The sequence below is a fragment of the Salmo salar genome, chromosome ssa06 (assembly GCF_905237065.1).
Source record: "Salmo salar chromosome ssa06, Ssal_v3.1, whole genome shotgun sequence".
In the NCBI taxonomy this organism is placed as follows: Eukaryota; Metazoa; Chordata; class Actinopteri; order Salmoniformes; family Salmonidae; genus Salmo; species Salmo salar.
This window is the reverse complement of record NC_059447.1, coordinates 51400591-51426825: the sequence shown is the minus strand read 5'-3', so window position 1 is coordinate 51426825 and position 26235 is coordinate 51400591. Positions and strand designations below refer to the sequence as shown.

General features: G+C 44.2%; 2 protein-coding genes across 4 annotated transcripts; both read right to left on the bottom strand.

The window, feature by feature from the left end:
- Positions 1-1391: 1391 nt before the first annotated feature.
- LOC106591478 (uncharacterized) lies at positions 1392-10627 on the bottom strand. 2 transcript variants are annotated; one of them, XM_045720698.1, is made up of 21 exons: positions 10471-10627; positions 10305-10363; positions 10141-10221; positions 9916-10040; positions 9173-9316; positions 8822-8905; positions 8566-8727; positions 8334-8433; positions 7899-8119; positions 7117-7273; positions 6729-6952; positions 6338-6458; positions 5811-6007; positions 5590-5704; positions 5208-5377; positions 5014-5111; positions 4742-4872; positions 4378-4567; positions 1762-1903; positions 1585-1681; positions 1392-1507 (listed from the first exon to the last, which is right to left on the bottom strand). In XM_045720698.1, the coding sequence occupies exons 1-21, from the start codon at positions 10491-10493 to the stop codon at positions 1434-1436; spliced, it is 2715 nt and encodes a 904-aa protein (XP_045576654.1). In that variant the 5' UTR covers positions 10494-10627; the 3' UTR covers positions 1392-1433. The 2 variants fall into 2 exon arrangements, with proteins under 2 accessions (XP_045576654.1, XP_045576655.1); XM_045720699.1 differs by having other exon boundaries at positions 6729-6940.
- A 6069-nt stretch (positions 10628-16696) lies between these two features.
- Positions 16697-25924, bottom strand: LOC106599421 (uncharacterized). Of its 2 annotated transcripts, none has more exons than XM_045720696.1 (21): positions 25768-25924; positions 25601-25659; positions 25435-25515; positions 25210-25334; positions 24472-24614; positions 24121-24204; positions 23865-24026; positions 23633-23732; positions 23198-23418; positions 22416-22572; positions 22028-22251; positions 21637-21757; positions 21112-21308; positions 20891-21005; positions 20512-20681; positions 20318-20415; positions 20046-20176; positions 19682-19871; positions 17067-17208; positions 16890-16986; positions 16697-16812 (listed from the first exon to the last, which is right to left on the bottom strand). In XM_045720696.1, the coding sequence occupies exons 5-21, from the start codon at positions 24475-24477 to the stop codon at positions 16739-16741; spliced, it is 2289 nt and encodes a 762-aa protein (XP_045576652.1). In that variant the 5' UTR covers positions 24478-24614; positions 25210-25334; positions 25435-25515; positions 25601-25659; positions 25768-25924; the 3' UTR covers positions 16697-16738. The 2 variants fall into 2 exon arrangements, with proteins under 2 accessions (XP_045576652.1, XP_045576653.1); XM_045720697.1 differs by having other exon boundaries at positions 22028-22239.
- Positions 25925-26235: the final 311 nt, after the last annotated feature.

Genomic DNA, 26235 nt, shown 5'->3' with positions numbered 1-26235 from the left:
AAATACTAGCCGGTGTCCTCAGATATGCATAGGGTTTTTTTCCCCCCTTTATATGAATTACAAATCAATCATGTTTAGTCTATTGCATAGTTACACAATGTGTAATCATTGATATCCCAGGAGCAGTAAACAGTTGAAGTGTAATACATGCATGCAGACACCGCATCATTTAAACAATGGCGTTTGATATGACTGAAAAAGAATCTGTCATACCTGAACCGCACATGATCAGTGAATATAGTCAATGTACAGGCTACAATATGGGGACTTGCATCCTTGGCACAATATATTCTACTCTAGGCTTCATAGATTGGTATGAACTTTACGTTTTAGGGTCCATACCCAGATCGGCTACATAGTCATTTTTAATCCGACACAATAAGCAAGTAAATAGTTAGCCAGCTAGATTCTTTACATCCACTGTTTCACAAGACAACAGCCTGGTTTGCTGGTTCTCAGGAGTCCCTAAAAAGACAAATTCATTCTCCTAACACTAGCTAATTTACCTTTGACAAAATATAGACGCACATTAACATATTCCTCTCAAATTGTACATTTGCTTGACTCGTTAAGACACCTTCCATCTGTTTTGTCAGCCAGCTTCGTTGAACGCCACAAGGCAAGGGTGGCTCGCGTCAAAATTCGTCTTTGGAACGATTGGTCATAACAAAACCTTGGGACCCAAATGCATAATGAGTGCGCCAACTCCCCCTTGTGGTGGTCTGGAGCAATGAAGCTGGGTACCTCTAAGTCCCGCAACTTTTAAAGGAGGAACCACTGTCTCTTCACAGTCCCCGCTGTTCCGTAAGGTGTTTCTTTGAATCTGATCCTGAGATTGTGAAGAGACCTGTGGTGGCATATGCATGGGTAGTTTTAAAAAACAGACAGCTCGGTACATTCAGCTTGTCAACACTTCTTACAAAAACAAGTAGTGATGAAGTCAAGCTCTTCCCATTTGAGATTGACATGCATATCATTAATAAAGAAATGTCCATATTTGGATGGAAACCAAGCTAGTGAGAGGTATCAAGGAAAGTTGTAATTTCAGTTGAAAATTAACACCGCTGCGCTCCCTGGGGCCTGCATCCAACCACAGCCCTGCTGGCAAACCACCATCTGCTATAACATTGAGTCAGTTCTTCCTACTGGACATTGGAAAGCTTTTGTTTTCACACCTATTGTTTGTCCTAGACGGGAAATTAGTGTGCAACACTTATCTCCGGTGGATGGTTCAGAGTTCCATGCTTACAAAAGGGTTGATTGATACACGTCAGATGACAAGCCTACTACGTCCACTAAAGTACATGCGCCGTGGTGTTAAATGCAAATCAGATACAATTAAGGTAGCTCCAACGGTTAGGATTGTTGCCGCGCAAGTAAAGCAAACTTAATTGTTATATAGAACACTTTATTTGACATGTTAGAACAAGACATTACACCCAAAGAATGTATCCAGAAGAAACATATAAATGATGTTCCTCAAAGAGGTCTTTGACATGTCGTTGACCTGTTGAGAGAGAGAGAGAGAACCCATTAGTTCAGTTATGGTCTGACAGGGTCTGAAAAGCATAAAACAAGACCGACCTCTTTTCGGGTTGTCCTGATTCACACATTGTCCACTACAGGGGCCACCAGTGGGACTACTGGCATCACAGATGACCACGTCACAATGGACAAAGACCTAGGAATCAAAGATTTTAAAAAAGGGATGATTGCCAGTCAAACAAAATTAACCAATAAAGATTGGGTGAACTTTGTTACCTGGCCCCTCGGCTCAACCGCATCCTCAGCGAAGGAAAACATATGGACCTCAAAGCGTTTGACGTGAGGGGGGAAGTGGACCCTGGCATCAGCTACCACCGGGTGGAAGACCACACGGTATGGATCCTCCGGGTTCTCACAGCTGCCAGTGTAGAGAGAGGGACTAAGTTAGGCACAAGAAAACGCTGTAAACCCCAACCGCCTTGTGTACGAAGTCTTATGGTGGTGTCACGACTGTCCTGTGAGGATCAGATCAATTTACAGGAGAAGTGGGTTCTTTCTCCCCCTCCAGTATGAACTAAAGGAATGTCTTTGTTAACAGGCTTTTCCCTTTGTCTTGAAAAAAGACAATTCTACATCCAACATGTATATTCAATTACATTGACATGAATGCATTCTCATGTGGTGAGATCTAAATGATCCAGAATGGTCAGACTACCTGAATATTGATCGTGGTTTAACCAAAAGTTGCCGAATATACAGTCGGTATCATCAACAACGCAATCATTTGAATTAAGAATTTCATGCAATTCTTCCGCTGTCGGAAAAATTGGTCACACAAAATAAATTCTACACCCACGGCATCGGATTCACACGTGGAGGACTTCTGTGAAGGGAGCAGCTCTACTATACAAAGTAACCGACGCATTGACAGTTTAGGCACACTTTTTAATTTGCATCTTTGGGAGGTTTCTTGTTTAACTGCCAGATATTAGCAAAAAGGGATTTGTGAAGAGAGACAAACGCCCACACCAGTACAAATCCACTTGATCTGACAGACGATGGCCAGAGCTTTCTCAGGATTTTGCACAACGATTTAAGCCAAGTATGATATAGTTGCACTTGAAGTGACAAATCTGAACTGCCCATTTCATGCACATGTGGTGTCTTTTCCTATGATATACAAAACATTTTCACACTGCTACCATTTAGTAAACAGCTGCAAAGTTACTCCCGTGACAGATGAGCCTTGTGTCCACATGGCCGCCGGAGCAAATTAAAATAGGGGTGCCAAATTTAAGTTTTTGCGACCATTTCCTAAAAACGGCAAAATTGCATGATTTGATAGCGTTTTGCAAACCCGATCCCCCAAATGAATGGTTTTGACCAATAAAGTTGCTTCACTACACTGCATCCAGTTACTGAAAAGGCACCCGCAAAATAAAGTGTCATTTGCCCATCTACCAAAGGTTGCAGTGTCCATTAAAATGTAGAAAAGTCATCTTTCAATATAGTTACCCAATTTCAATTCTTGAGATAAGATGGCAAAGTTAAAAATAGGCCAGCGGTTTCCATCTGTGGCGAAGTGCTCACCCAAATCAATGCTTATGACAAACCCAGCCAGCTACTCTTTTGAGTACTGTGCTGTAACATTTTTTTAGCTAGCAAGATGCTGCCACACTTGACCGTGGTATTTGTTCATGTTTAGCAACTCCCAATTAGCTCATTCCCCAGGTACAGGGAATTACATTGAAAGTGGCATCAACTTCTGGGGATCCTTTCAACTGATCCTATTCAGTTTCAAACATTAACTTCCATGCTGCACAGGCGTGTGAACCATCCTTTATGTTTAGTGCAATAACTGTTTTAAACGCAAGAGGTCACAATTCAACCCAAAACCAATCGGAAAGGCAAGCTAAGCTTGCCAGCCGCTCTTGATTTCCATTCGACTGACCATCAGTTCGGCACAACACTGAACTGTAGCAAACCAAAAGGATAACATTGAGTAAAAAGGTGTAGGTACAGGTAACGCCAACATAGTGTCTTAACCTTTTCACACGCGAGTTCCAAATATCTTCAACAGTCGCCCCAGTGGGAGTTTAGTTTATGCACGTGATGTCAGAATGCACTCACTGTTCCAAAATGTGGACAGATGACCTCAAACCAAGGCACACTACCTGGCAATTTTCTATAGGCCCTTTCAACGTCTAACTTTGCCTCATTAATTCACAAAAGTAGCCCATTTCACGAGCCGGCCAAACTTTCCTTCAAGAGAAAGCCCAAGCATACAGACATTTGCACATCTAGTCAGAACAGGCCTGGCACATTTATTGCATTCCTATCAAAGTGCCTTATTTTCTGTGTAACGCATTGTCCTTTCTACTGTAGCATACCGTAAGTATAATGTACTTAACGTTTTATTCAGACAATGCGGTTTAGAGTCGTTTGTTGCATCATACGTTCTGTTCCAATGGTACGCTGCAGGGACCCCTCAGTGATAACAAACATGTGATCGTACGCGTAAAAAAATGGTTAATAGGGCCACCACGAACCACAATAGCTTCAATGCACCTTGGCATAGATTCTACAAGTGTCTTGAACGCAACACCATTCTTCCACGAGAAATTCCATCTTTTGTTGATGGTGATGTGAAACGCCGTCTCAGGCCCCACGCCAGAATCTCCCATACGTGTTAATTAAATTGGGTGGAGATCTGGTGACAGACCGCATACATTGTTTTAATGCTCAAACCATTGTGACCACTCATGACCTACGGATGGGGGCATAGCCACGGTAGCCAAAGTAAATGGCCTGCCAAGCATGATCGGTTGCTAATTACTCAGGAACCACACCTGTGGAATAACACTTGTTTAGGCCCAAAAAACAACAAGTTACCCATTAATGATGAGATTCCACCGGGGTCGGGAGTCGCGGTCCTCGTTGAGGGTGGCCCAGCAGTGGTCAAGCATCAGCGCAACCTTGGGGTCAGAGGACCTGGTCAGCTCCACCTCAAAGTGCAGAGGCTGTTTCAGGTATTTCACCACTGGATAGTCCTCCTCCTGGTAGAACGTGTTATACGAGGCGTCTGGAACACAGGACGAGACAACCGGGGTCGTGTTCAGTGGGCACAAAACAGCGAGGTACCATCTGAACTTGTCCATTGAGAAAGGCTCGTTTATCATATCCTGTTGTGCCGCGATGAACACTAATCACTTATAGCAAACGCTACTAGTAATATATCATATTTGTGCACGCTTACCCTGAGCGAGTCTCATTCTGACCATTAGTCGACCCGTCCCAGTCTCGGCAAAAGGCTCGTTGTCACGCGGCCTGGTGAGGAAGGCCAATGTGCGAGTGATGTTGACCACATAGTAGCAGGAAACCTTTAACCTAAAAAGAGGGATGTAGGCAACTTCAAGCAGTGGAGTGGACACACTGGTAGTAGAGGCACAAGTATTGAGCAATTGGTGAAGGAAGAAAAAACAACTATAAAAATCTAATAGCTACAATTGTGATGCGTAATGCACTCACTGATATTCGTCCTCTGAAGACGTCGTGGCATTCAGCTTCACCTCAAGTTCATCTGGCAAGGAGATTTCGTTCTCATACAGCATCACATTGTTGATAAACTATGTAGTAGAGGGGAATTGACTTATTACAGCCTGCAGAAGCAAACAGTCCGTAAATACACAGTACCCATCACCTCAGGGTAATAGTCATTTTACCTTCCTGGTGGTGCCACAGGAGTTGACAGTGAAGTGGAAGTAGGCGAAGCGATCGTCGCTGTAGGTGGGACCACAGGCGGGGTCGCTCAGGGTCAGTTGACCGGGGTTCAGATTGGGAGCAGACTCCACCTTCACCGCCAGCGCAGTCATCGTCCCATTAGAGAAACACTCTTGGAGGGGGGGGGGGCAAAAGACATGTAGCTATCAGACCTGGATTCTGTGTTAATTGAGCTTGCCAAGCACAGTAGAACCAATGGAATAGCACCAAAAGTGCAAACCATGCCCATCTGGCACTACTATTAGACTCAGTATTTCCAAGGAACCCAGGTTTGGTAACCATGTCATACGACTATTTATCGGAAGTAATTGTTTGAGAACCAACCAGTCAGCGTTTTGAGGAAGCTGCAAGCCAGGGAAAAGTATTTGATGGTCATGTTGTTGTAAGGATTCAACAGAGCCACATCCAGTCTGCTCCTGACAGAGGACGAGTGAACCGACTGGGAACCAGTGGGAGAGTTCATTAGTCCAATATTGTATACAGGGTAAGGAAAGCGAGGCTAGCTGCAGCAATTTAGGTTAACATGTTTTGGGAGAGCATCGTACCTCAAACACTGCGTCCGGCGAAGAGAAGGGCAACGTGATGGTGAAGTCTGCGTCGCCCTCTGTTAAATACTGTTGAGCAAGCTCATGGTTAAGCAGCCGCTTGCCAACCAAGACCACGAAAAAGGGCTCTTGGTTGCTGTAGTCCACAGTGATGTGGAAGTTCTCCTGATCACAGTTGCCAGTGACTGAGGGTGGCACTACAAGGACAAACAGGGTTGTGTTCATTAAGCACAAAAAACAGGACTTGAACTTGTCCAAGAAGAAACCCTTGTTTTCGGTTGCAAAATCTTTTGCTACGGTGGGACTGAATAAACACGATCCTGGAAAATCAGGAACAGGACACTGGGTCCAAATACTCTAAAGCTTAACATTTTCTTTGTAGAGAGACCGCGTAGGAAAAGCCTACAGTATGGCTAGTTGGGCTCTCAAGTCCACCATGTGGCTTTCACTGCCAATTTCCTTTCAGGGCAATCATTAACGAGAGGAAACCATTCAACAGTAGTTTGGCGTAGTCCAGGCTTACATACCAATGTCCAGCAGTACAGCGTCCACAACGGCAGAGTGAGAGAAAGGAGCGTACTCTGGAAAGACGACCAGGCCGTAGATCAGCTGAAGAGTGAAGGTTGTGACACCTTGTTCCACCCTTTTCTGTAGTGAAGTTAAAAGCATCATTGTTGTAACAGAACTCTAGTCAACATCAAGTGACAACCAAGCACATATGGGGACTATTAAAACAATGTTGCCCTCATTCCTCTAAATCAAGCACTATTGGCAAGTGAATGCATACAACTGCCAAAATAATGGAAACACTTGAGTAAATGAGGGATACAAAGTACATTTGCACCATCATTTCTATTTTGTTGGTGGCCCACTTATTAGGGCATGTAGCGTGTGGCTTTGCATTTAACAGAAACACACCTCCTTAAAGACCACCGGGTCTGAGAAGGGCACCTCCATCCTGAAGGTCTTCAAGGTGTTGTCCAGGGATCTCTGCTCCTGAACATTGAAGCCTCTGGCGTTGCACTCTGCAACAGTTAGCACCATGGTGGGAAAGGTGATGTTCAGCAGCTCCACATCAAGGTTGAAGGTCCCCAACTCAAGCACAAACACTGCCTGCTCAGGAACCGTGTCTAAGGGCGTGTCTGTTCATTGGCAAACATTTTGAAATGCGGTACAATGGAAGTCGAAAATGGACATTTGTTATTGGAGAAGTCCGGGTATTGCCTCCCCGTTTCAGTCTTGTGCCTAATGAACAACCCAGGCATCCCAAATTACCATAGGCACCATTTAACTAAACCAGACTCACAGTTGCGAACTTGTGGAGGCCTGGCCATCGGAGGTGTTGTGATAGGGAAGAGGACTTTGTATCTGGTGTCCTCGTGTGCGACCTCCTCGATCCACAGCAACTCAAGCATGGGCTCAATGGTGTAAGTGACAAAGTACTTGTCATCCTGAATATGGCTCTGTAAGGGAGACGAGTGATGCATTCAGGCTGTAATACACAATTGGAGTGCCAAAACAGGTTTTTAAAAAAAGCCTACCGGTTATCTGTGTGGTTTGTCCTCCAGCCGCTCGTAATTTAAAGACAAAATATCCAAAGGAAAGTATTGTTTACCAGACTTTAGAGAGCTGGTAGGTATATGGTTGTCAACTTGCATTTTCAAAGCAACCGACACGCAAATGTAAACAGTAGCCGAGTGTAACCGAGCGTTGCTTGCATTCAGTTGCCAGTGGCAAAGCTACCGGCTCCCTAAAAAGCCTGGTAAACAATACTTTAGTGTGGATATTGGTCTCAAATTTCAAGCGGTAGAGTATGTTTAAATGTAATTTTATGCAACATTCACACGATTTTGCAATCCAATGTGTCAGGCTGTATACACACCCACCGATCCATTGTATATTAGCCTGATTAAGCAGACAATTGCTCAATAAGAAACATTTTACACAAGACAACGTTTCTAGGAGTTTACCCATGAGAGATGGCAAAGGGTTACTGCAAAGCACTGACAACTGCTGCTGTAAAAAGGGCTCTACAAATAGATTTGACTTAGAAATTAAACAGGAACATTTTAGTCATCCAACACTGACCTTGAAATAGCCGCCAACCGCCCCCACCGGAATTTCAACAATAATATGAGCCTCTGTGACTAAAACCGAGTAGTTTCTGGCAGCCATTTCCTCAGTGTCCAGCCTCTTAGCGTCAATTCCCATGTACACCTCCAACATGGTGAAGGCATCAGAGGAGAAAAGTGGGTCGATGTGCTTGGGCATGTACCAGGTGATCACTTCTGGAGTAAAGGCCACTGCCCCTGCAGTGAAACAAGAAGCCAAGTGCACATCATAACAGAACATTTTGCAACTGAAAACAAATGTGCCATTATTGAAAAAAAGTTCATCCCATTCAAAGACATTGTCCCAACTGAACACTACATAACACAAACGAAAGTCTTGTCTGGAGCCAATTAAGAAATGGGTTTATAGGTTCTTAAATTTGCCAAGTTAGTCCATTATTTCACACTCAACCTGGTGTTGGACAAACAGCCGTGGCATCTACGCGAGTCACCAGCCACTTCTGCTCAAAGAAGGTTGAGGTTGAGAGCACCCGCATCGGAACCCCAGCTACCTGTTCAGGGGGCAACCACACCAGGGCCGTGTTCAGTAGGGCACACCGTATTAACAATATGTTGCAGAGTTCAGGTAGGGCCACCGTTTGCTCTACTGAACATGACCCAGTTCATGGAGGAAGTGAGCTTACATTCTGGAGGTATGTCTCCTCTGCATTATGAGGGCTTCTTAACACCAGCCGTGTGGGAGTGTTGGCTATTGCATAGCCCTTTCTTTGGACCTCATCCACATTCATGACCTTCTTGCTAGGACTAAAAACGACTGCTGTCATTTTGTATCCTGAAGCAACAGCCTGTCTCAGGAAATGGAAACGTGAATTAAACAAACGCACATTTTGTTTAGCGCCATCCTGTCATTTTGTAGTGAAATTACAGAAACATGGCTACCTCAGCTCCTCTCCTTGCTTTCGGGCCTCCAGTGGGCTGTTCAGGGACGGTTTGGATGTCTGGAAGAGTCCTTCTGACAGACACCTAGAGAAGAAAGGCCATTATTCCCTATGCATTTTCTCCCTCCCATACAATAGGAACGCAATCTGTCCACTCGCCTCCTTAAATGCACTGAGAATAGGCCAAGATTCCTCGCCGCTAAAGTTGTCCTATGTGCATTTTGAAGAGGCGAGAGGAATTGAGAGACGGTCAAGACACAGAAGAAATGAAACACTGGACAATTGTAGCTCTAGACAGATCATTTAAGCTCCACTGTAAACATCTCCGTTGGGGCATGCTCTGCTCACTTGCCTCCATGTAGTTGCGGTCGCACAGAATCTCTCGGGAGGTCCAGGGGGTGTAGCTACAGGTTTTGCCCACTCTATACACAGGGTCTTCAGTCATGTGGTTTCCTGGCAGCCTGAACTGCATGACCAAGCTGAACATCTTATCATCCTAAAATTAAGGGGGGAAAAAAAAAAAAGCCTCATTATATAGCAGAAAACAAATAATTCAGTTGACATTCATGCAAGTTAGAGACTGTGGCTATATGAATGCAGCTGCCACTGTATTGAAGCCACACTACAGGAGAAGAGCTCAGTAGTACACATCACTGCAGTCTGTATCAGAAAGTTGGCTGGCCCTCCATAAACTTCTGCTGTACCTTACTTCATCGTTAACTTAGAAGTAAGAGATACCAGACCCAGTCTCAGGGGTGGCTAACTATGGAGATCCACAGAGTTAAGTAAAACTGCTTAAATGTTTCTGGCACCGTACTTCTAATAACCTCCATGCTCTACGGCAACTCAGGCTGATTGAGGACCTTTTTACTGAAGAAAGTGTTTGTTTTCAATTATTTCATCTAGTGATGCAAATATTGACTTGTATCTTTGTGTATACAGGGCTCATCTGTAAAAGAGCCTGGCCTCAGCATGACTCCGTGTCAAAGGTTAAATAAAATGACGTTGTTACATTACGGGGTTGCAATTGCAGTGACACTGAAAGGCAAACTGTCCATTTGAAGTTAGAGCAAACACTACAGTGCTTAGGGTTACCATGGTCTGGGAAAAGCAGTTTTGAAGAGAAGCAAAAAATATGGCATTCCCCATTGGGTCAAATTTAAAGCTGAATCCACACTGAGTAGCAAGGCCAGGCGTCAGGTTTATGATTTGTGTGTCATCTGGAAGGGATGGAGATGGTGTGAACACAACAGTTGACAAACAATATCAATCCATGAATTATGAAAAGGAGAGAAAGAGAATCATACGAGACAAACTCACTGAAGACAGCGTCGACCTCTTCAAAAAGAGGAGCTACACTCAGACGAATAACGTTACCAAGGCATTCAGCATTGAGGTCATCTGGAATGGGAAAGCTTAGTTAAAAATCTAAAAGATATTGTCAAACGCTTAGTGCTTGAATTTGCAGGGTGCAAAATGCATACTTATAGAAGGCGTCTGTTGTGCTTGTATGCCCACAGCTGCCATCAATAGGCAAAACAACCTGTAAGGCATTTGACAAATTATTATGATTGATTGATTAAAAAGGAGGAAGAAGACAACTCAAATGTTTGCGTCGCATAAGACTCTTCTAGGCCTGCTACTACTTACCCTGAGCCAAGGAAATTAACCATTGTAGAACAGAACTGTTTTGATGAAATACACAGCTACAGAATCTAATATTTGACCCAAGGTGTGCAGCCTACAGCCCAGGGGTATTCTACTTTTACCCTATGACAAAGGCTTCCCACACTCAGTCACCTGAACCCCAAAGGGCTGCACATTTTCTTTTTATTCCCCTAGCCCTACAAAGCTGATTCAAATAATCAACTAATCATCAAGCTTTGTTAATCTGAATCAGCTGTGTAGTGTTAGGACAAAAACCTAAATGCACACCAAGTTTGGGAAACGCTGCCCTACGAGCCTGCTGGTTTTCTGTTCTAACTGATAATTGAGGAAAATAAGAACAATCCGAAATTTCTTTTTGATACTGTCGCAAAGCTAACTAAAAAGCAGCATTCCCCTAGAGAGGATGGCTTTCACTTCAGCGGTAATAAATTCATGAACTTCTTTGAGGAAAAGATCATGATCATTAGAAAGCAAATTACGCACTCCTCTTTAAATCTGCGTATTCCTCCCAAAGCTCCGTTGTCCTGAGTCTGCACAACTCTGCCAGGACCTAGGATCAAGGGAGACACTAAAGTGTTTTAGTACTATATCTCTTGACACAATGATGAAAATAATCATGGCCTCTAAACCTTCAAGCTGCATACTGGACCCTATTCCAACTAAACTACTGAAAGAGCTGCTTCCTGTGCTTGGCCCTCCTATGTTGAACATAATAAACGGCTCTCTAACCACCGGATGTGTACCAAACTCACTAAAAGTGGCAGTAATAAAGCCTCTCTTGAAAAAGCCAAATCTTGACCCAGAAAATATAAAAAACGAATCGGCCTATATCGAATCTTCCATTCCTCTCAGAAAAAGCTGTTGCGCAGCAACTCACTGCCTTCCTAAAGACAAACAACGTATACGAAACGCTTCAGTCTGGTTTTGGACCCCATCATAGCACTGAGACTGCACTTGTGAAGGTGGTAAATGACGTTTTAATGGCATCAGACCGAGGCTCTGCATCTGTCCTCGTGCTCCTAGATCTTAGTGCTGCTTTTGATACCATCGATCACCACATTCTTTTGGAGCGATTGGAAACCCAAATTGCTCTACACGGACAAGTTCTGGCCTGGTTTAGATCTCATCTGTCGGAAAGATAGCAGTTTGCCTCTGAATGGTTTGTCCTCTGACAAATCAACTGTACATTTCGGTGTTCCTCAAGGTTCCGTTTTAGGACCACTATTGTTTTCACTATATATTTTACCTCTTGGGGATGTCATTCGAAAACATAATGTTAAATTTCACTGCTATGCGGATGACACACAGCTGTACATTTCAAAGAAACATGGTGAAGCCCCAAAATTGCCCTCGCTAGAAGCCTGTGTTTCAGACAGAAGGAAGTGGATGGCTGCAAACTTTCTACTTTTAAACTCGGACAAAACAGAGATGCTTGTTCTAGGTCCCAAGAAACAAAGAGATCTTCTGTTGAATCTGACAATTAATCTTGATGGTTGTACAGTCGTCTCAAATAAAACTGTGAAGGACCTCGGCGTTACTCTGGACCCTGATCTCTCTTTTGAAGAACATATCAAGACTGTTTCAAGGACAGCTTTTTTCCCATCTACGTAACATTGCAAAAATCTGAAACTTTCTGTCCAGAAATGATGCAGAAAAATGTATCCATGCTTTTGTTACTTCTAGGTTGGACTACTGCAATGCTCTACTTTCCGGCTACCCGGATAAAGCACTAAATAAACTTCAGTTAGTGCTAAATACGGCTGCTAGAATCCTGACTAGAACCAAAACATTTGATCATATTACTCCAGTGCTAGCCTCCCTACACTGGCTTCCTGTTAAGGCAAGGGCTGATTTCAAGGTTTTTCTGCTAACCTACAAAGCATTACATGGGCTTGCTCCTACCTATCTTTCCGATTTGGTCCTGCCGTACATACCTACACGTACGCTACGGTCACAAGACGCAGGCCTCCTAATTGTCCCTAGAATTTCTAAGCAAACAGCTGGAGGCAGGGCTTTCTTCTATAGAGCTCCATTTTTATGGAATGGTCTGCCTACCCATGTGAGAGACGCAGACTCGGTCTCAACCTTTAAGTCTTTACTGAAGACTCATCTCTTCAGGGGGTCCTATGATTGAGTGTAGTCTGGCCCAGGAGTGTGAAGGTGAACGGAAAGGCTCTGGAGCAACGAACCGCCCTTGCTGTCTCTGCCTGGCCGGTTCCCCTCTCTCCACTGGGATTCTCTGCCTCTAACCCTATTACAGGGGCTGAGTCACTGGCTTACTGGTGTTCTTCCATGCCGTCCCCTAGGAGGGGTGCGTCACTTGAGTGGGTTGAGTCACTGACGTGGTCTTCCTGTCTGGGTTGGCGCCCCCCCCCCTTGGGTTGTGCCGTGGCGGAGATCTTCGTGGGCTATACTCGCCCTTGTCTCAGGATGGTAAGTTGGTGGTTGAAGATATCCCTCTAGTGGTGTGGGGGCTGTGCTTTGACAAAGTGGGTGGGGTTATATCCTGCCTATTTGGCCCTGTCCGGGGGTATCATCGGATGGGGCCACAGTGTCTCCTGACCCCTCCTGTCTCAGCCTCCAGTATTTATGCTGCAGTAGTTTATGTGTCGGGGGGCTAGGGTCAGTCTGTTATATCTGGAGTATTTCTCCTGTCTTATCCGGTGTCCTGTGTGAATTTAAGTATGCTCTCTCTAATTCTTTCTTTCTTTCTCTCTCTCTCTCGGAGGACCTGAGCCCTAGGACCATGCCTCAGGACTACCTGGCATGATGACTCCTTGCTGTCCCAGACCTGCTGTTTTCAACTCTCTAGAGACAGCAGGAGCGGAAGAGATACTCTCAATAATCGGCTATGAAAAGCCAACTGACATTTACTCTTGAGGTGCTAACTTGTTGCACCCTCGACAACTACTGTGATTATTATTATTTGACCATGCTGGTCATTTATGAACATTTGAACATCTTGGCCATGTCCTGTTATAATCTCCACCCCGCACAGCCAGAAGAGGACTGGCCACCCCTCATAGCCTGGTTCCTCTCTAGGTTTCTTCCTAGGTTTTGGTCTTTCTAGGGAGTTTTTCCTAGCCACCGTGCTTCTACACCTGCATTACTTGCTGTTTGGGGTTTTAGGCTGGGTTTCTGTACAGCACTTTGAGATATCAGTTGATGTAAGAAGGGCTATATAAAGAAATTTGATTTGATAATGAATTACACCCACCTGGTGTCCCAGGTCTAGATCAGTGCCTGATTAGAGGAGAACAATGAAGAAATGCAGTGGATCTGGCTTTGAGGCCCAGAGGTGAGTTTGAGGGTTATAGCTGTTCCTGCTCCTCACACTTCACCGTTTGAGTAATTGAATGAGGGGTTGTGTGTGTAGTTGGGTTTAGCTCGGCTATTAGACTACTCTTTAGTAAAGGTCGAATAGTCTATTGTTCAGCTATTAGCCCAACTATTAGCACAACCGAATGGCTCGCTTGTGGGCGTGCTGGCAGGATAGGGCAGCGTCTTCAGTTGCGCGTCAAGAATTCTGCATACAGTAGCACGTTTGTATGAAGGTGTGGTTAATCACAGGCAAATTGTTATATGCTATGGAGGTACATTTGTGTCGAGAGCAAAACCTTTATTTTCAAATAATTCTTCTGAAAGCACATTCCCGCCCCCGACACAAAAGGATGTCAAAGCGGACACCTACGAAGATGGCATCTCAGGTAAGCGGCACTGGGCTGTATTGACGCATCCTAAAAAATGACATGTGCTGCTTTAGATTGAACGGTCATATCTCAGTTATTGTTTTCTTTACTTTCAGAGAGCGAGCTGACCTGAGGACCAGGCAGTGGAAGCTTTATTGCTGGCATAAAAAGTGTCCATAACCAGAGGTAATTAAACTGTTCTGTTTTTTTTCTCCATGTCTGCCTGTCTTGTTGTACATGGAACCTGTCTCACATGCATGAATTACAAAACCCTTAAGATGTCAGCTGCTAATTTACTCCACATAAACACAGCCATTTTCACTGGACTATCTGTTGCTGCCAAGTCATGATTTCCCTGGGGGTTAGCCTCACAATAACCAAGTGGTGAGAAACACAGCCCTCTATATTTAAATATTTCAGGTACACTCTGAAAGAAGATACTGTGTGACGCAGACACCTGTTGGCATTATCCTCGTGGGTCTGTTTTTCAGCTTAAAGTACTCTGTAGCCACTAAATCCTCTAGGTTATATCAGCTGTTTTGGTGAACCCCTCCCGCATCTGAACTGGCTGACAGAGGGCACAGAATGATCATAGGTGAGATGTCACTTGATTGAGTCAACACAAAGTATTATTAAAGACATGCTTTACATTGAAATCCCAGAGTTAATGATCCAAGGTCAGTTTTGCATTTCACCTCCTGATTTAAGATGACTGACCATGTTAATCATGCTCTCTCGTCTGCAGGTATGTTTTGATGTGAGAGGAAGCCAGTCCCGTCACTGGCCCCCCCAAGGTTAGGAGACAGGTCATCACAATTGCGCTGAGAGAATATTAGGGTAGCACTGTCATCCATGAATCATATGCCGTCTGCCGCTGTTCTTACCTCGTCTTCTAATGCACACCATACGTGCATTGAAGTACAGATTTGCCTACCTTTATTTAACTAGGCAAGTCAGTTAATGACGGCCTTGTTCAGGGGCAGATTTTTACCTTGTCGGCTCGGGGATTCGATCTTGCAACCTTCCGGTTACTAGTCCAACGCTCTGGCCGCCCAAGATTGAACTTGCATTTTAATTGTATTATTATAAATACACTTCAATAAAGCATTTCATATTCTCCACTGGTTGAAATACTAGCCGGTGTCCTCAGATATGCATAGGGTTTTTTTCCCCCCTTTATATGAATTACAAATCAATCATGTTTAGTCTATTGCATAGTTACACAATGTGTAATCATTGATATCCCAGGAGCAGTAAACAGTTGAAGTGTAATACATGCATGCAGACACCGCATCATTTAAACAATGGCGTTTGATATGACTGAAAAAGAATCTGTCATACCTGAACCGCACATGATCAGTGAATATAGTCAATGTACAGGCTACAATATGGGGACTTGCATCCTTGGCACAATATATTCTACTCTAGGCTTCATAGATTGGTATGAACTTTACGTTTTAGGGTCCATACCCAGATCGGCTACATAGTCATTTTTAATCCGACACAATAAGCAAGTAAATAGTTAGCCAGCTAGATTCTTTACATCCACTGTTTCACAAGACAACAGCCTGGTTTGCTGGTTCTCAGGAGTCCCTAAAAAGACAAATTCATTCTCCTAACACTAGCTAATTTACCTTTGACAAAATATAGACGCACATTAACATATTCCTCTCAAATTGTACATTTGCTTGACTCGTTAAGACACCTTCCATCTGTTTTGTCAGCCAGCTTCGTTGAACGCCACAAGGCAAGGGTGGCTCGCGTCAAAATTCGTCTTTGGAACGATTGGTCATAACAAAACCTTGGGACCCAAATGCATAATGAGTGCGCCAACTCCCCCTTGTGGTGGTCTGGAGCAATGAAGCTGGGTACCTCTAAGTCCCGCAACTTTTAAAGGAGGAACCACTGTCTCTTCACAGTCCCCGCTGTTCCGTAAGGTGTTTCTTTGAATCTGATCCTGAGATTGTGAAGAGACCTGTGGTGGCATATGCATGGGTAGTTTTAAAAAACAGACAGCTCGGTACATTCAGCTTGTCAACACTTCTTACAAAAACAAGTAGTGATGAAGTCAAGCTCTTCCCATTTGAGATTGACATGCATATCATTAATAAAGAAATGTCCATATTTGGATGGAAACCAAGCTAGTGAGAGGTATCAAGGAAAGTTGTAATTTCAGTTGAAAATTAACACCGCTGCGCTCCCTGGGGCCTGCATCCAACCACAGCCCTGCTGGCAAACCACCATCTGCTATAACATTGAGTCAGTTCTTCCTACTGGACATTGGAAAGCTTTTGTTTTCACACCTATTGTTTGTCCTAGACGGGAAATTAGTGTGCAACACTTATCTCCGGTGGATGGTTCAGAGTTCCATGCTTACAAAAGGGTTGATTGATACACGTCAGATGACAAGCCTACTACGTCCACTAAAGTACATGCGCCGTGGTGTTAAATGCAAATCAGATACAATTAAGGTAGCTCCAACGGTTAGGATTGTTGCCGCGCAAGTAAAGCAAACTTAATTGTTATATAGAACACTTTATTTGACATGTTAGAACAAGACATTACACCCAAAGAATGTATCCAGAAGAAACATATAAATGATGTTCCTCAAAGAGGTCTTTGACATGTCGTTGACCTGTTGAGAGAGAGAGAGAGAACCCATTAGTTCAGTTATGGTCTGACAGGGTCTGAAAAGCATAAAACAAGACCGACCTCTTTTCGGGTTGTCCTGATTCACACATTGTCCACTACAGGGGCCACCAGTGGGACTACTGGCATCACAGATGACCACGTCACAATGGACAAAGACCTAGGAATCAAAGATTTTAAAAAAGGGATGATTGCCAGTCAAACAAAATTAACCAATAAAGATTGGGTGAACTTTGTTACCTGGCCCCTCGGCTCAACCGCATCCTCAGCGAAGGAAAACATATGGACCTCAAAGCGTTTGACGTGAGGGGGGAAGTGGACCCTGGCATCAGCTACCACCGGGTGGAAGACCACACGGTATGGATCCTCCGGGTTCTCACAGCTGCCAGTGTAGAGAGAGGGACTAAGTTAGGCACAAGAAAACGCTGTAAACCCCAACCGCCTTGTGTACGAAGTCTTATGGTGGTGTCACGACTGTCCTGTGAGGATCAGATCAATTTACAGGAGAAGTGGGTTCTTTCTCCCCCTCCAGTATGAACTAAAGGAATGTCTTTGTTAACAGGCTTTTCCCTTTGTCTTGAAAAAAGACAATTCTACATCCAACATGTATATTCAATTACATTGACATGAATGCATTCTCATGTGGTGAGATCTAAATGATCCAGAATGGTCAGACTACCTGAATATTGATCGTGGTTTAACCAAAAGTTGCCGAATATACAGTCGGTATCATCAACAACGCAATCATTTGAATTAAGAATTTCATGCAATTCTTCCGCTGTCGGAAAAATTGGTCACACAAAATAAATTCTACACCCACGGCATCGGATTCACACGTGGAGGACTTCTGTGAAGGGAGCAGCTCTACTATACAAAGTAACCGACGCATTGACAGTTTAGGCACACTTTTTAATTTGCATCTTTGGGAGGTTTCTTGTTTAACTGCCAGATATTAGCAAAAAGGGATTTGTGAAGAGAGACAAACGCCCACACCAGTACAAATCCACTTGATCTGACAGACGATGGCCAGAGCTTTCTCAGGATTTTGCACAACGATTTAAGCCAAGTATGATATAGTTGCACTTGAAGTGACAAATCTGAACTGCCCATTTCATGCACATGTGGTGTCTTTTCCTATGATATACAAAACATTTTCACACTGCTACCATTTAGTAAACAGCTGCAAAGTTACTCCCGTGACAGATGAGCCTTGTGTCCACATGGCCGCCGGAGCAAATTAAAATAGGGGTGCCAAATTTAAGTTTTTGCGACCATTTCCTAAAAACGGCAAAATTGCATGATTTGATAGCGTTTTGCAAACCCGATCCCCCAAATGAATGGTTTTGACCAATAAAGTTGCTTCACTACACTGCATCCAGTTACTGAAAAGGCACCCGCAAAATAAAGTGTCATTTGCCCATCTACCAAAGGTTGCAGTGTCCATTAAAATGTAGAAAAGTCATCTTTCAATATAGTTACCCAATTTCAATTCTTGAGATAAGATGGCAAAGTTAAAAATAGGCCAGCGGTTTCCATCTGTGGCGAAGTGCTCACCCAAATCAATGCTTATGACAAACCCAGCCAGCTACTCTTTTGAGTACTGTGCTGTAACATTTTTTAGCTAGCAAGATGCTGCCACACTTGACCGTGGTATTTGTTCATGTTTAGCAACTCCCAATTAGCTCATTCCCCAGGTACAGGGAATTACATTGAAAGTGGCATCAACTTCTGGGGATCCTTTCAACTGATCCTATTCAGTTTCAAACATTAACTTCCATGCTGCACAGGCGTGTGAACCATCCTTTATGTTTAGTGCAATAACTGTTTTAAACGCAAGAGGTCACAATTCAACCCAAAACCAATCGGAAAGGCAAGCTAAGCTTGCCAGCCGCTCTTGATTTCCATTCGACTGACCATCAGTTCGGCACAACACTGAACTGTAGCAAACCAAAAGGATAACATTGAGTAAAAAGGTGTAGGTACAGGTAACGCCAACATAGTGTCTTAACCTTTTCACACGCGAGTTCCAAATATCTTCAACAGTCGCCCCAGTGGGAGTTTAGTTTATGCACGTGATGTCAGAATGCACTCACTGTTCCAAAATGTGGACAGATGACCTCAAACCAAGGCACACTACCTGGCAATTTTCTATAGGCCCTTTCAACGTCTAACTTTGCCTCATTAATTCACAAAAGTAGCCCATTTCACGAGCCGGCCAAACTTTCCTTCAAGAGAAAGCCCAAGCATACAGACATTTGCACATCTAGTCAGAACAGGCCTGGCACATTTATTGCATTCCTATCAAAGTGCCTTATTTTCTGTGTAACGCATTGTCCTTTCTACTGTAGCATACCGTAAGTATAATGTACTTAACGTTTTATTCAGACAATGCGGTTTAGAGTCGTTTGTTGCATCATACGTTCTGTTCCAATGGTACGCTGCAGGGACCCCTCAGTGATAACAAACATGTGATCGTACGCGTAAAAAAATGGTTAATAGGGCCACCACGAACCACAATAGCTTCAATGCACCTTGGCATAGATTCTACAAGTGTCTTGAACGCAACACCATTCTTCCACGAGAAATTCCATCTTTTGTTGATGGTGATGTGAAACGCCGTCTCAGGCCCCACGCCAGAATCTCCCATACGTGTTAATTAAATTGGGTGGAGATCTGGTGACAGACCGCATACATTGTTTTAATGCTCAAACCATTGTGACCACTCATGACCTACGGATGGGGGCATAGCCACGGTAGCCAAAGTAAATGGCCTGCCAAGCATGATCGGTTGCTAATTACTCAGGAACCACACCTGTGGAATAACACTTGTTTAGGCCCAAAAAACAACAAGTTACCCATTAATGATGAGATTCCACCGGGGTCGGGAGTCGCGGTCCTCGTTGAGGGTGGCCCAGCAGTGGTCAAGCATCAGCGCAACCTTGGGGTCAGAGGACCTGGTCAGCTCCACCTCAAAGTGCAGAGGCTGTTTCAGGTATTTCACCACTGGATAGTCCTCCTCCTGGTAGAACGTGTTATACGAGGCGTCTGGAACACAGGACGAGACAACCGGGGTCGTGTTCAGTGGGCACAAAACAGCGAGGTACCATCTGAACTTGTCCATTGAGAAAGGCTCGTTTATCATATCCTGTTGTGCCGCGATGAACACTAATCACTTATAGCAAACGCTACTAGTAATATATCATATTTGTGCACGCTTACCCTGAGCGAGTCTCATTCTGACCATTAGTCGACCCGTCCCAGTCTCGGCAAAAGGCTCGTTGTCACGCGGCCTGGTGAGGAAGGCCAATGTGCGAGTGATGTTGACCACATAGTAGCAGGAAACCTTTAACCTAAAAAGAGGGATGTAGGCAACTTCAAGCAGTGGAGTGGACACACTGGTAGTAGAGGCACAAGTATTGAGCAATTGGTGAAGGAAGAAAAAACAACTATAAAAATCTAATAGCTACAATTGTGATGCGTAATGCACTCACTGATATTCGTCCTCTGAAGACGTCGTGGCATTCAGCTTCACCTCAAGTTCATCTGGCAAGGAGATTTCGTTCTCATACAGCATCACATTGTTGATAAACTATGTAGTAGAGGGGAATTGACTTATTACAGCCTGCAGAAGCAAACAGTCCGTAAATACACAGTACCCATCACCTCAGGGTAATAGTCATTTTACCTTCCTGGTGGTGCCACAGGAGTTGACAGTGAAGTGGAAGTAGGCGAAGCGATCGTCGCTGTAGGTGGGACCACAGGCGGGGTCGCTCAGGGTCAGTTGACCGGGGTTCAGATTGGGAGCAGACTCCACCTTCACCGCCAGCGCAGTCATCGTCCCATTAGAGAAACACTCTTGGAGGGGGGGGCAAAAGACATGTAGCTATCAGACCTGGATTCTGTGTTAATTGAGCTTGCCAAGCACAGTAGAACCAATGGAATAGCACCAAAAGTGCAAACCATGCCCATCTGGCACTACTATTAGACTCAGTATTTCCAAGGAACCCAGGTTTGGTAACCATGTCATACGACTATTTATCGGAAGTAATTGTTTGAGAACCAACCAGTCAGCGTTTTGAGGAAGCTGCAAGCCAGGGAAAAGTATTTGATGGTCATGTTGTTGTAAGGATTCAACAGAGCCACATCCAGTCTGCTCCTGACAGAGGACGAGTGAACCGACTGGGAACCAGTGGGAGAGTTCATTAGTCCAATATTGTATACAGGGTAAGGAAAGCGAGGCTAGCTGCAGCAATTTAGGTTAACATGTTTTGGGAGAGCATCGTACCTCAAACACTGCGTCCGGCGAAGAGAAGGGCAACGTGATGGTGAAGTCTGCGTCGCCCTCTGTTAAATACTGTTGAGCAAGCTCATGGTTAAGCAGCCGCTTGCCAACCAAGACCACGAAAAAGGGCTCTTGGTTGCTGTAGTCCACAGTGATGTGGAAGTTCTCCTGATCACAGTTGCCAGTGACTGAGGGTGGCACTACAAGGACAAACAGGGTTGTGTTCATTAAGCACAAAAAACAGGACTTGAACTTGTCCAAGAAGAAACCCTTGTTTTCGGTTGCAAAATCTTTTGCTACGGTGGGACTGAATAAACACGATCCTGGAAAATCAGGAACAGGACACTGGGTCCAAATACTCTAAAGCTTAACATTTTCTTTGTAGAGAGACCGCGTAGGAAAAGCCTACAGTATGGCTAGTTGGGCTCTCAAGTCCACCATGTGGCTTTCACTGCCAATTTCCTTTCAGGGCAATCATTAACGAGAGGAAACCATTCAACAGTAGTTTGGCGTAGTCCAGTTACATACCAATGTCCAGCAGTACAGCGTCCACAACGGCAGAGTGAGAGAAAGGAGCGTACTCTGGAAAGACGACCAGGCCGTAGATCAGCTGAAGAGTGAAGGTTGTGACACCTTGTTCCACCCTTTTCTGTAGTGAAGTTAAAAGCATCATTGTTGTAACAGAACTCTAGTCAACATCAAGTGACAACCAAGCACATATGGGGACTATTAAAACAATGTTGCCCTCATTCCTCTAAATCAAGCACTATTGGCAAGTGAATGCATACAACTGCCAAAATAATGGAAACACTTGAGTAAATGAGGGATACAAAGTACATTTGCACCATCATTTCTATTTTGTTGGTGGCCCACTTATTAGGGCATGTAGCGTGTGGCTTTGCATTTAACAGAAACACACCTCCTTAAAGACCACCGGGTCTGAGAAGGGCACCTCCATCCTGAAGGTCTTCAAGGTGTTGTCCAGGGATCTCTGCTCCTGAACATTGAAGCCTCTGGCGTTGCACTCTGCAACAGTTAGCACCATGGTGGGAAAGGTGATGTTCAGCAGCTCCACATCAAGGTTGAAGGTCCCCAACTCAAGCACAAACACTGCCTGCTCAGGAACCGTGTCTAAGGGCGTGTCTGTTCATTGGCAAACATTTTGAAATGCGGTACAATGGAAGTCGAAAATGGACATTTGTTATTGGAGAAGTCCGGGTATTGCCTCCCCGTTTCAGTCTTGTGCCTAATGAACAACCCAGGCATCCCAAATTACCATAGGCACCATTTAACTAAACCAGACTCACAGTTGCGAACTTGTGGAGGCCTGGCCATCGGAGGTGTTGTGATAGGGAAGAGGACTTTGTATCTGGTGTCCTCGTGTGCGACCTCCTCGATCCACAGCAACTCAAGCATGGGCTCAATGGTGTAAGTGACAAAGTACTTGTCATCCTGAATATGGCTCTGTAAGGGAGACGAGTGATGCATTCAGGCTGTAATACACAATTGGAGTGCCAAAACAGGTTTTTAAAAAAAGCCTACCGGTTATCTGTGTGGTTTGTCCTCCAGCCGCTCGTAATTTAAAGACAAAATATCCAAAGGAAAGTATTGTTTACCAGACTTTAGAGAGCTGGTAGGTATATGGTTGTCAACTTGCATTTTCAAAGCAACCGACACGCAAATGTAAACAGTAGCCGAGTGTAACCGAGCGTTGCTTGCATTCAGTTGCCAGTGGCAAAGCTACCGGCTCCCTAAAAAGCCTGGTAAACAATACTTTAGTGTGGATATTGGTCTCAAATTTCAAGCGGTAGAGTATGTTTAAATGTAATTTTATGCAACATTCACACGATTTTGCAATCCAATGTGTCAGGCTGTATACACACCCACCGATCCATTGTATATTAGCCTGATTAAGCAGACAATTGCTCAATAAGAAACATTTTACACAAGACAACGTTTCTAGGAGTTTACCCATGAGAGATGGCAAAGGGTTACTGCAAAGCACTGACAACTGCTGCTGTAAAAAGGGCTCTACAAATAGATTTGACTTAGAAATTAAACAGGAACATTTTAGTCATCCAACACTGACCTTGAAATAGCCGCCAACCGCCCCCACCGGAATTTCAACAATAATATGAGCCTCTGTGACTAAAACCGAGTAGTTTCTGGCAGCCATTTCCTCAGTGTCCAGCCTCTTAGCGTCAATTCCCATGTACACCTCCAACATGGTGAAGGCATCAGAGGAGAAAAGTGGGTCGATGTGCTTGGGCATGTACCAGGTGATCACTTCTGGAGTAAAGGCCACTGCCCCTGCAGTGAAACAAGAAGCCAAGTGCACATCATAACAGAACATTTTGCAACTGAAAACAAATGTGCCATTATTGAAAAAAAGTTCATCCCATTCAAAGACATTGTCCCAACTGAACACTACATAACACAAACGAAAGTCTTGTCTGGAGCCAATTAAGAAATGGGTTTATAGGTTCTTAAATTTGCCAAGTTAGTCCATTATTTCACACTCAACCTGGTGTTGGACAAACAGCCGTGGCATCTACGCGAGTCACCAGCCACTTCTGCTCAAAGAAGGTTGAGGTTGAGAGCACCCGCATCGGAACCCCAGCTACCTGTTCAGGGGGCAACCACACCAGGGCCGTGTTCAGTAGGGCACACCGTATTAACAATATGTTGCAGAGTTCAGGTAGGGCCACCGTTTGCTCTACTGAACATGACCCAGTTCATGGAGGAAGTGAGCTTACATTCTGGAGGTATGTCTCCTCTGCATTATGAGGGCTTCTTAACACCAGCCGTGTGGGAGTGTTGGCTATTGCATAGCCCTTTCTTTGGACCTCATCCACATTCATGACCTTCTTGCTAGGACTAAAAACGACTGCTGTCATTTTGTATCCTGAAGCAACAGCCTGTCTCAGGAAATGGAAACGTGAATTAAACAAACGCACATTTTGTTTAGCGCCATCCTGTCATTTTGTAGTGAAATTACAGAAACATGGCTACCTCAGCTCCTCTCCTTGCTTTCGGGCCTCCAGTGGGCTGTTCAGGGACGGTTTGGATGTCTGGAAGAGTCCTTCTGACAGACACCTAGAGAAGAAAGGCCATTATTCCCTATGCATTTTCTCCCTCCCATACAATAGGAACGCAATCTGTCCACTCGCCTCCTTAAATGCACTGAGAATAGGCCAAGATTCCTCGCCGCTAAAGTTGTCCTATGTGCATTTTGAAGAGGCGAGAGGAATTGAGAGACGGTCAAGACACAGAAGAAATGAAACACTGGACAATTGTAGCTCTAGACAGATCATTTAAGCTCCACTGTAAACATCTCCGTTGGGGCATGCTCTGCTCACTTGCCTCCATGTAGTTGCGGTCGCACAGAATCTCTCGGGAGGTCCAGGGGTGTAGCTACAGGTTTTGCCCACTCTATACACAGGGTCTTCAGTCATGTGGTTTCCTGGCAGCCTGAACTGCATGACCAAGCTGAACATCTTATCATCCTAAAATTAAGGGGGAAAAAAAAAGCCTCATTATATAGCAGAAAACAAATAATTCAGTTGACATTCATGCAAGTTAGAGACTGTGGCTATATGAATGCAGCTGCCACTGTATTGAAGCCACACTACAGGAGAAGAGCTCAGTAGTACACATCACTGCAGTCTGTATCAGAAAGTTGGCTGGCCCTCCATAAACTTCTGCTGTACCTTACTTCATCGTTAACTTAGAAGTAAGAGATACCAGACCCAGTCTCAGGGGTGGCTAACTATGGAGATCCACAGAGTTAAGTAAAACTGCTTAAATGTTTCTGGCACCGTACTTCTAATAACCTCCATGCTCTACGGCAACTCAGGCTGATTGAGGACCTTTTTACTGAAGAAAGTGTTTGTTTTCAATTATTTCATCTAGTGATGCAAATATTGACTTGTATCTTTGTGTATACAGGGCTCATCTGTAAAAGAGCCTGGCCTCAGCATGACTCCGTGTCAAAGGTTAAATAAAATGACGTTGTTACATTACGGGGTTGCAATTGCAGTGACACTGAAAGGCAAACTGTCCATTTGAAGTTAGAGCAAACACTACAGTGCTTAGGGTTACCATGGTCTGGGAAAAGCAGTTTTGAAGAGAAGCAAAAAATATGGCATTCCCCATTGGGTCAAATTTAAAGCTGAATCCACACTGAGTAGCAAGGCCAGGCGTCAGGTTTATGATTTGTGTGTCATCTGGAAGGGATGGAGATGGTGTGAACACAACAGTTGACAAACAATATCAATCCATGAATTATGAAAAGGAGAGAAAGAGAATCATACGAGACAAACTCACTGAAGACAGCGTCGACCTCTTCAAAAAGAGGAGCTACACTCAGACGAATAACGTTACCAAGGCATTCAGCATTGAGGTCATCTGGAATGGGAAAGCTTAGTTAAAAATCTAAAAAAGATATTGTCAAACGCTTAGTGCTTGAATTTGCAGGGTGCAAAATGCATACTTATAGAAGGCGTCTGTTGTGCTTGTATGCCCACAGCTGCCATCAATAGGCAAAACAACCTGTAAGGCATTTGACAAATTATTATGATTGATTGATTAAAAAAGGAGGAAGAAGACAACTCAAATGTTTGCGTCGCATAAGACTCTTCTAGGCCTGCTACTACTTACCCTGAGCCAAGGAAATTAACCATTGTAGAACAGAACTGTTTTGATGAAATACACAGCTACAGAATCTAATATTTGACCCAAGGTGTGCAGCCTACAGCCCAGGGGTATTCTACTTTTACCCTATGACAAAGGCTTCCCACACTCAGTCACCTGAACCCCAAAGGGCTGCACATTTTCTTTTTATTCCCCTAGCCCTACAAAGCTGATTCAAATAATCAACTAATCATCAAGCTTTGTTAATCTGAATCAGCTGTGTAGTGTTAGGACAAAAACCTAAATGCACACCAAGTTTGGGAAACGCTGCCCTACGAGCCTGCTGGTTTTCTGTTCTAACTGATAATTGAGGAAAATAAGAACAATCCGAAATTTCTTTTTGATACTGTCGCAAAGCTAACTAAAAAGCAGCATTCCCCTAGAGAGGATGGCTTTCACTTCAGCGGTAATAAATTCATGAACTTCTTTGAGGAA

Excerpts from the sequence above, each read along its gene's own strand:
- LOC106599421 (XM_045720696.1), bottom strand. Across the intron at positions 21,309-21,636 it reads CGCTGTACTGCTGGACATTG|TGCCACCCTCAGTCACTGGC; the intron begins GTATGTAACTGG and ends TTGTCCTTGTAG. Across the intron at positions 17,209-19,681 it reads TGGAATCTCATCATTAATGG|CTGTGAGAACCCGGAGGATC; the intron begins GTAACTTGTTGT and ends CTACACTGGCAG.
- LOC106591478 (XM_045720698.1), bottom strand. The coding sequence starts at position 10,493 with ATGGTTAATTTCCTTGGCTCAGG. Across the intron at positions 6,008-6,337 it reads CGCTGTACTGCTGGACATTG|TGCCACCCTCAGTCACTGGC; the intron begins GTATGTAAGCCT and ends TTGTCCTTGTAG. Across the intron at positions 5,705-5,810 it reads CGCCGGACGCAGTGTTTGAG|TCGGTTCACTCGTCCTCTGT; the intron begins GTACGATGCTCT and ends ACTGGTTCCCAG.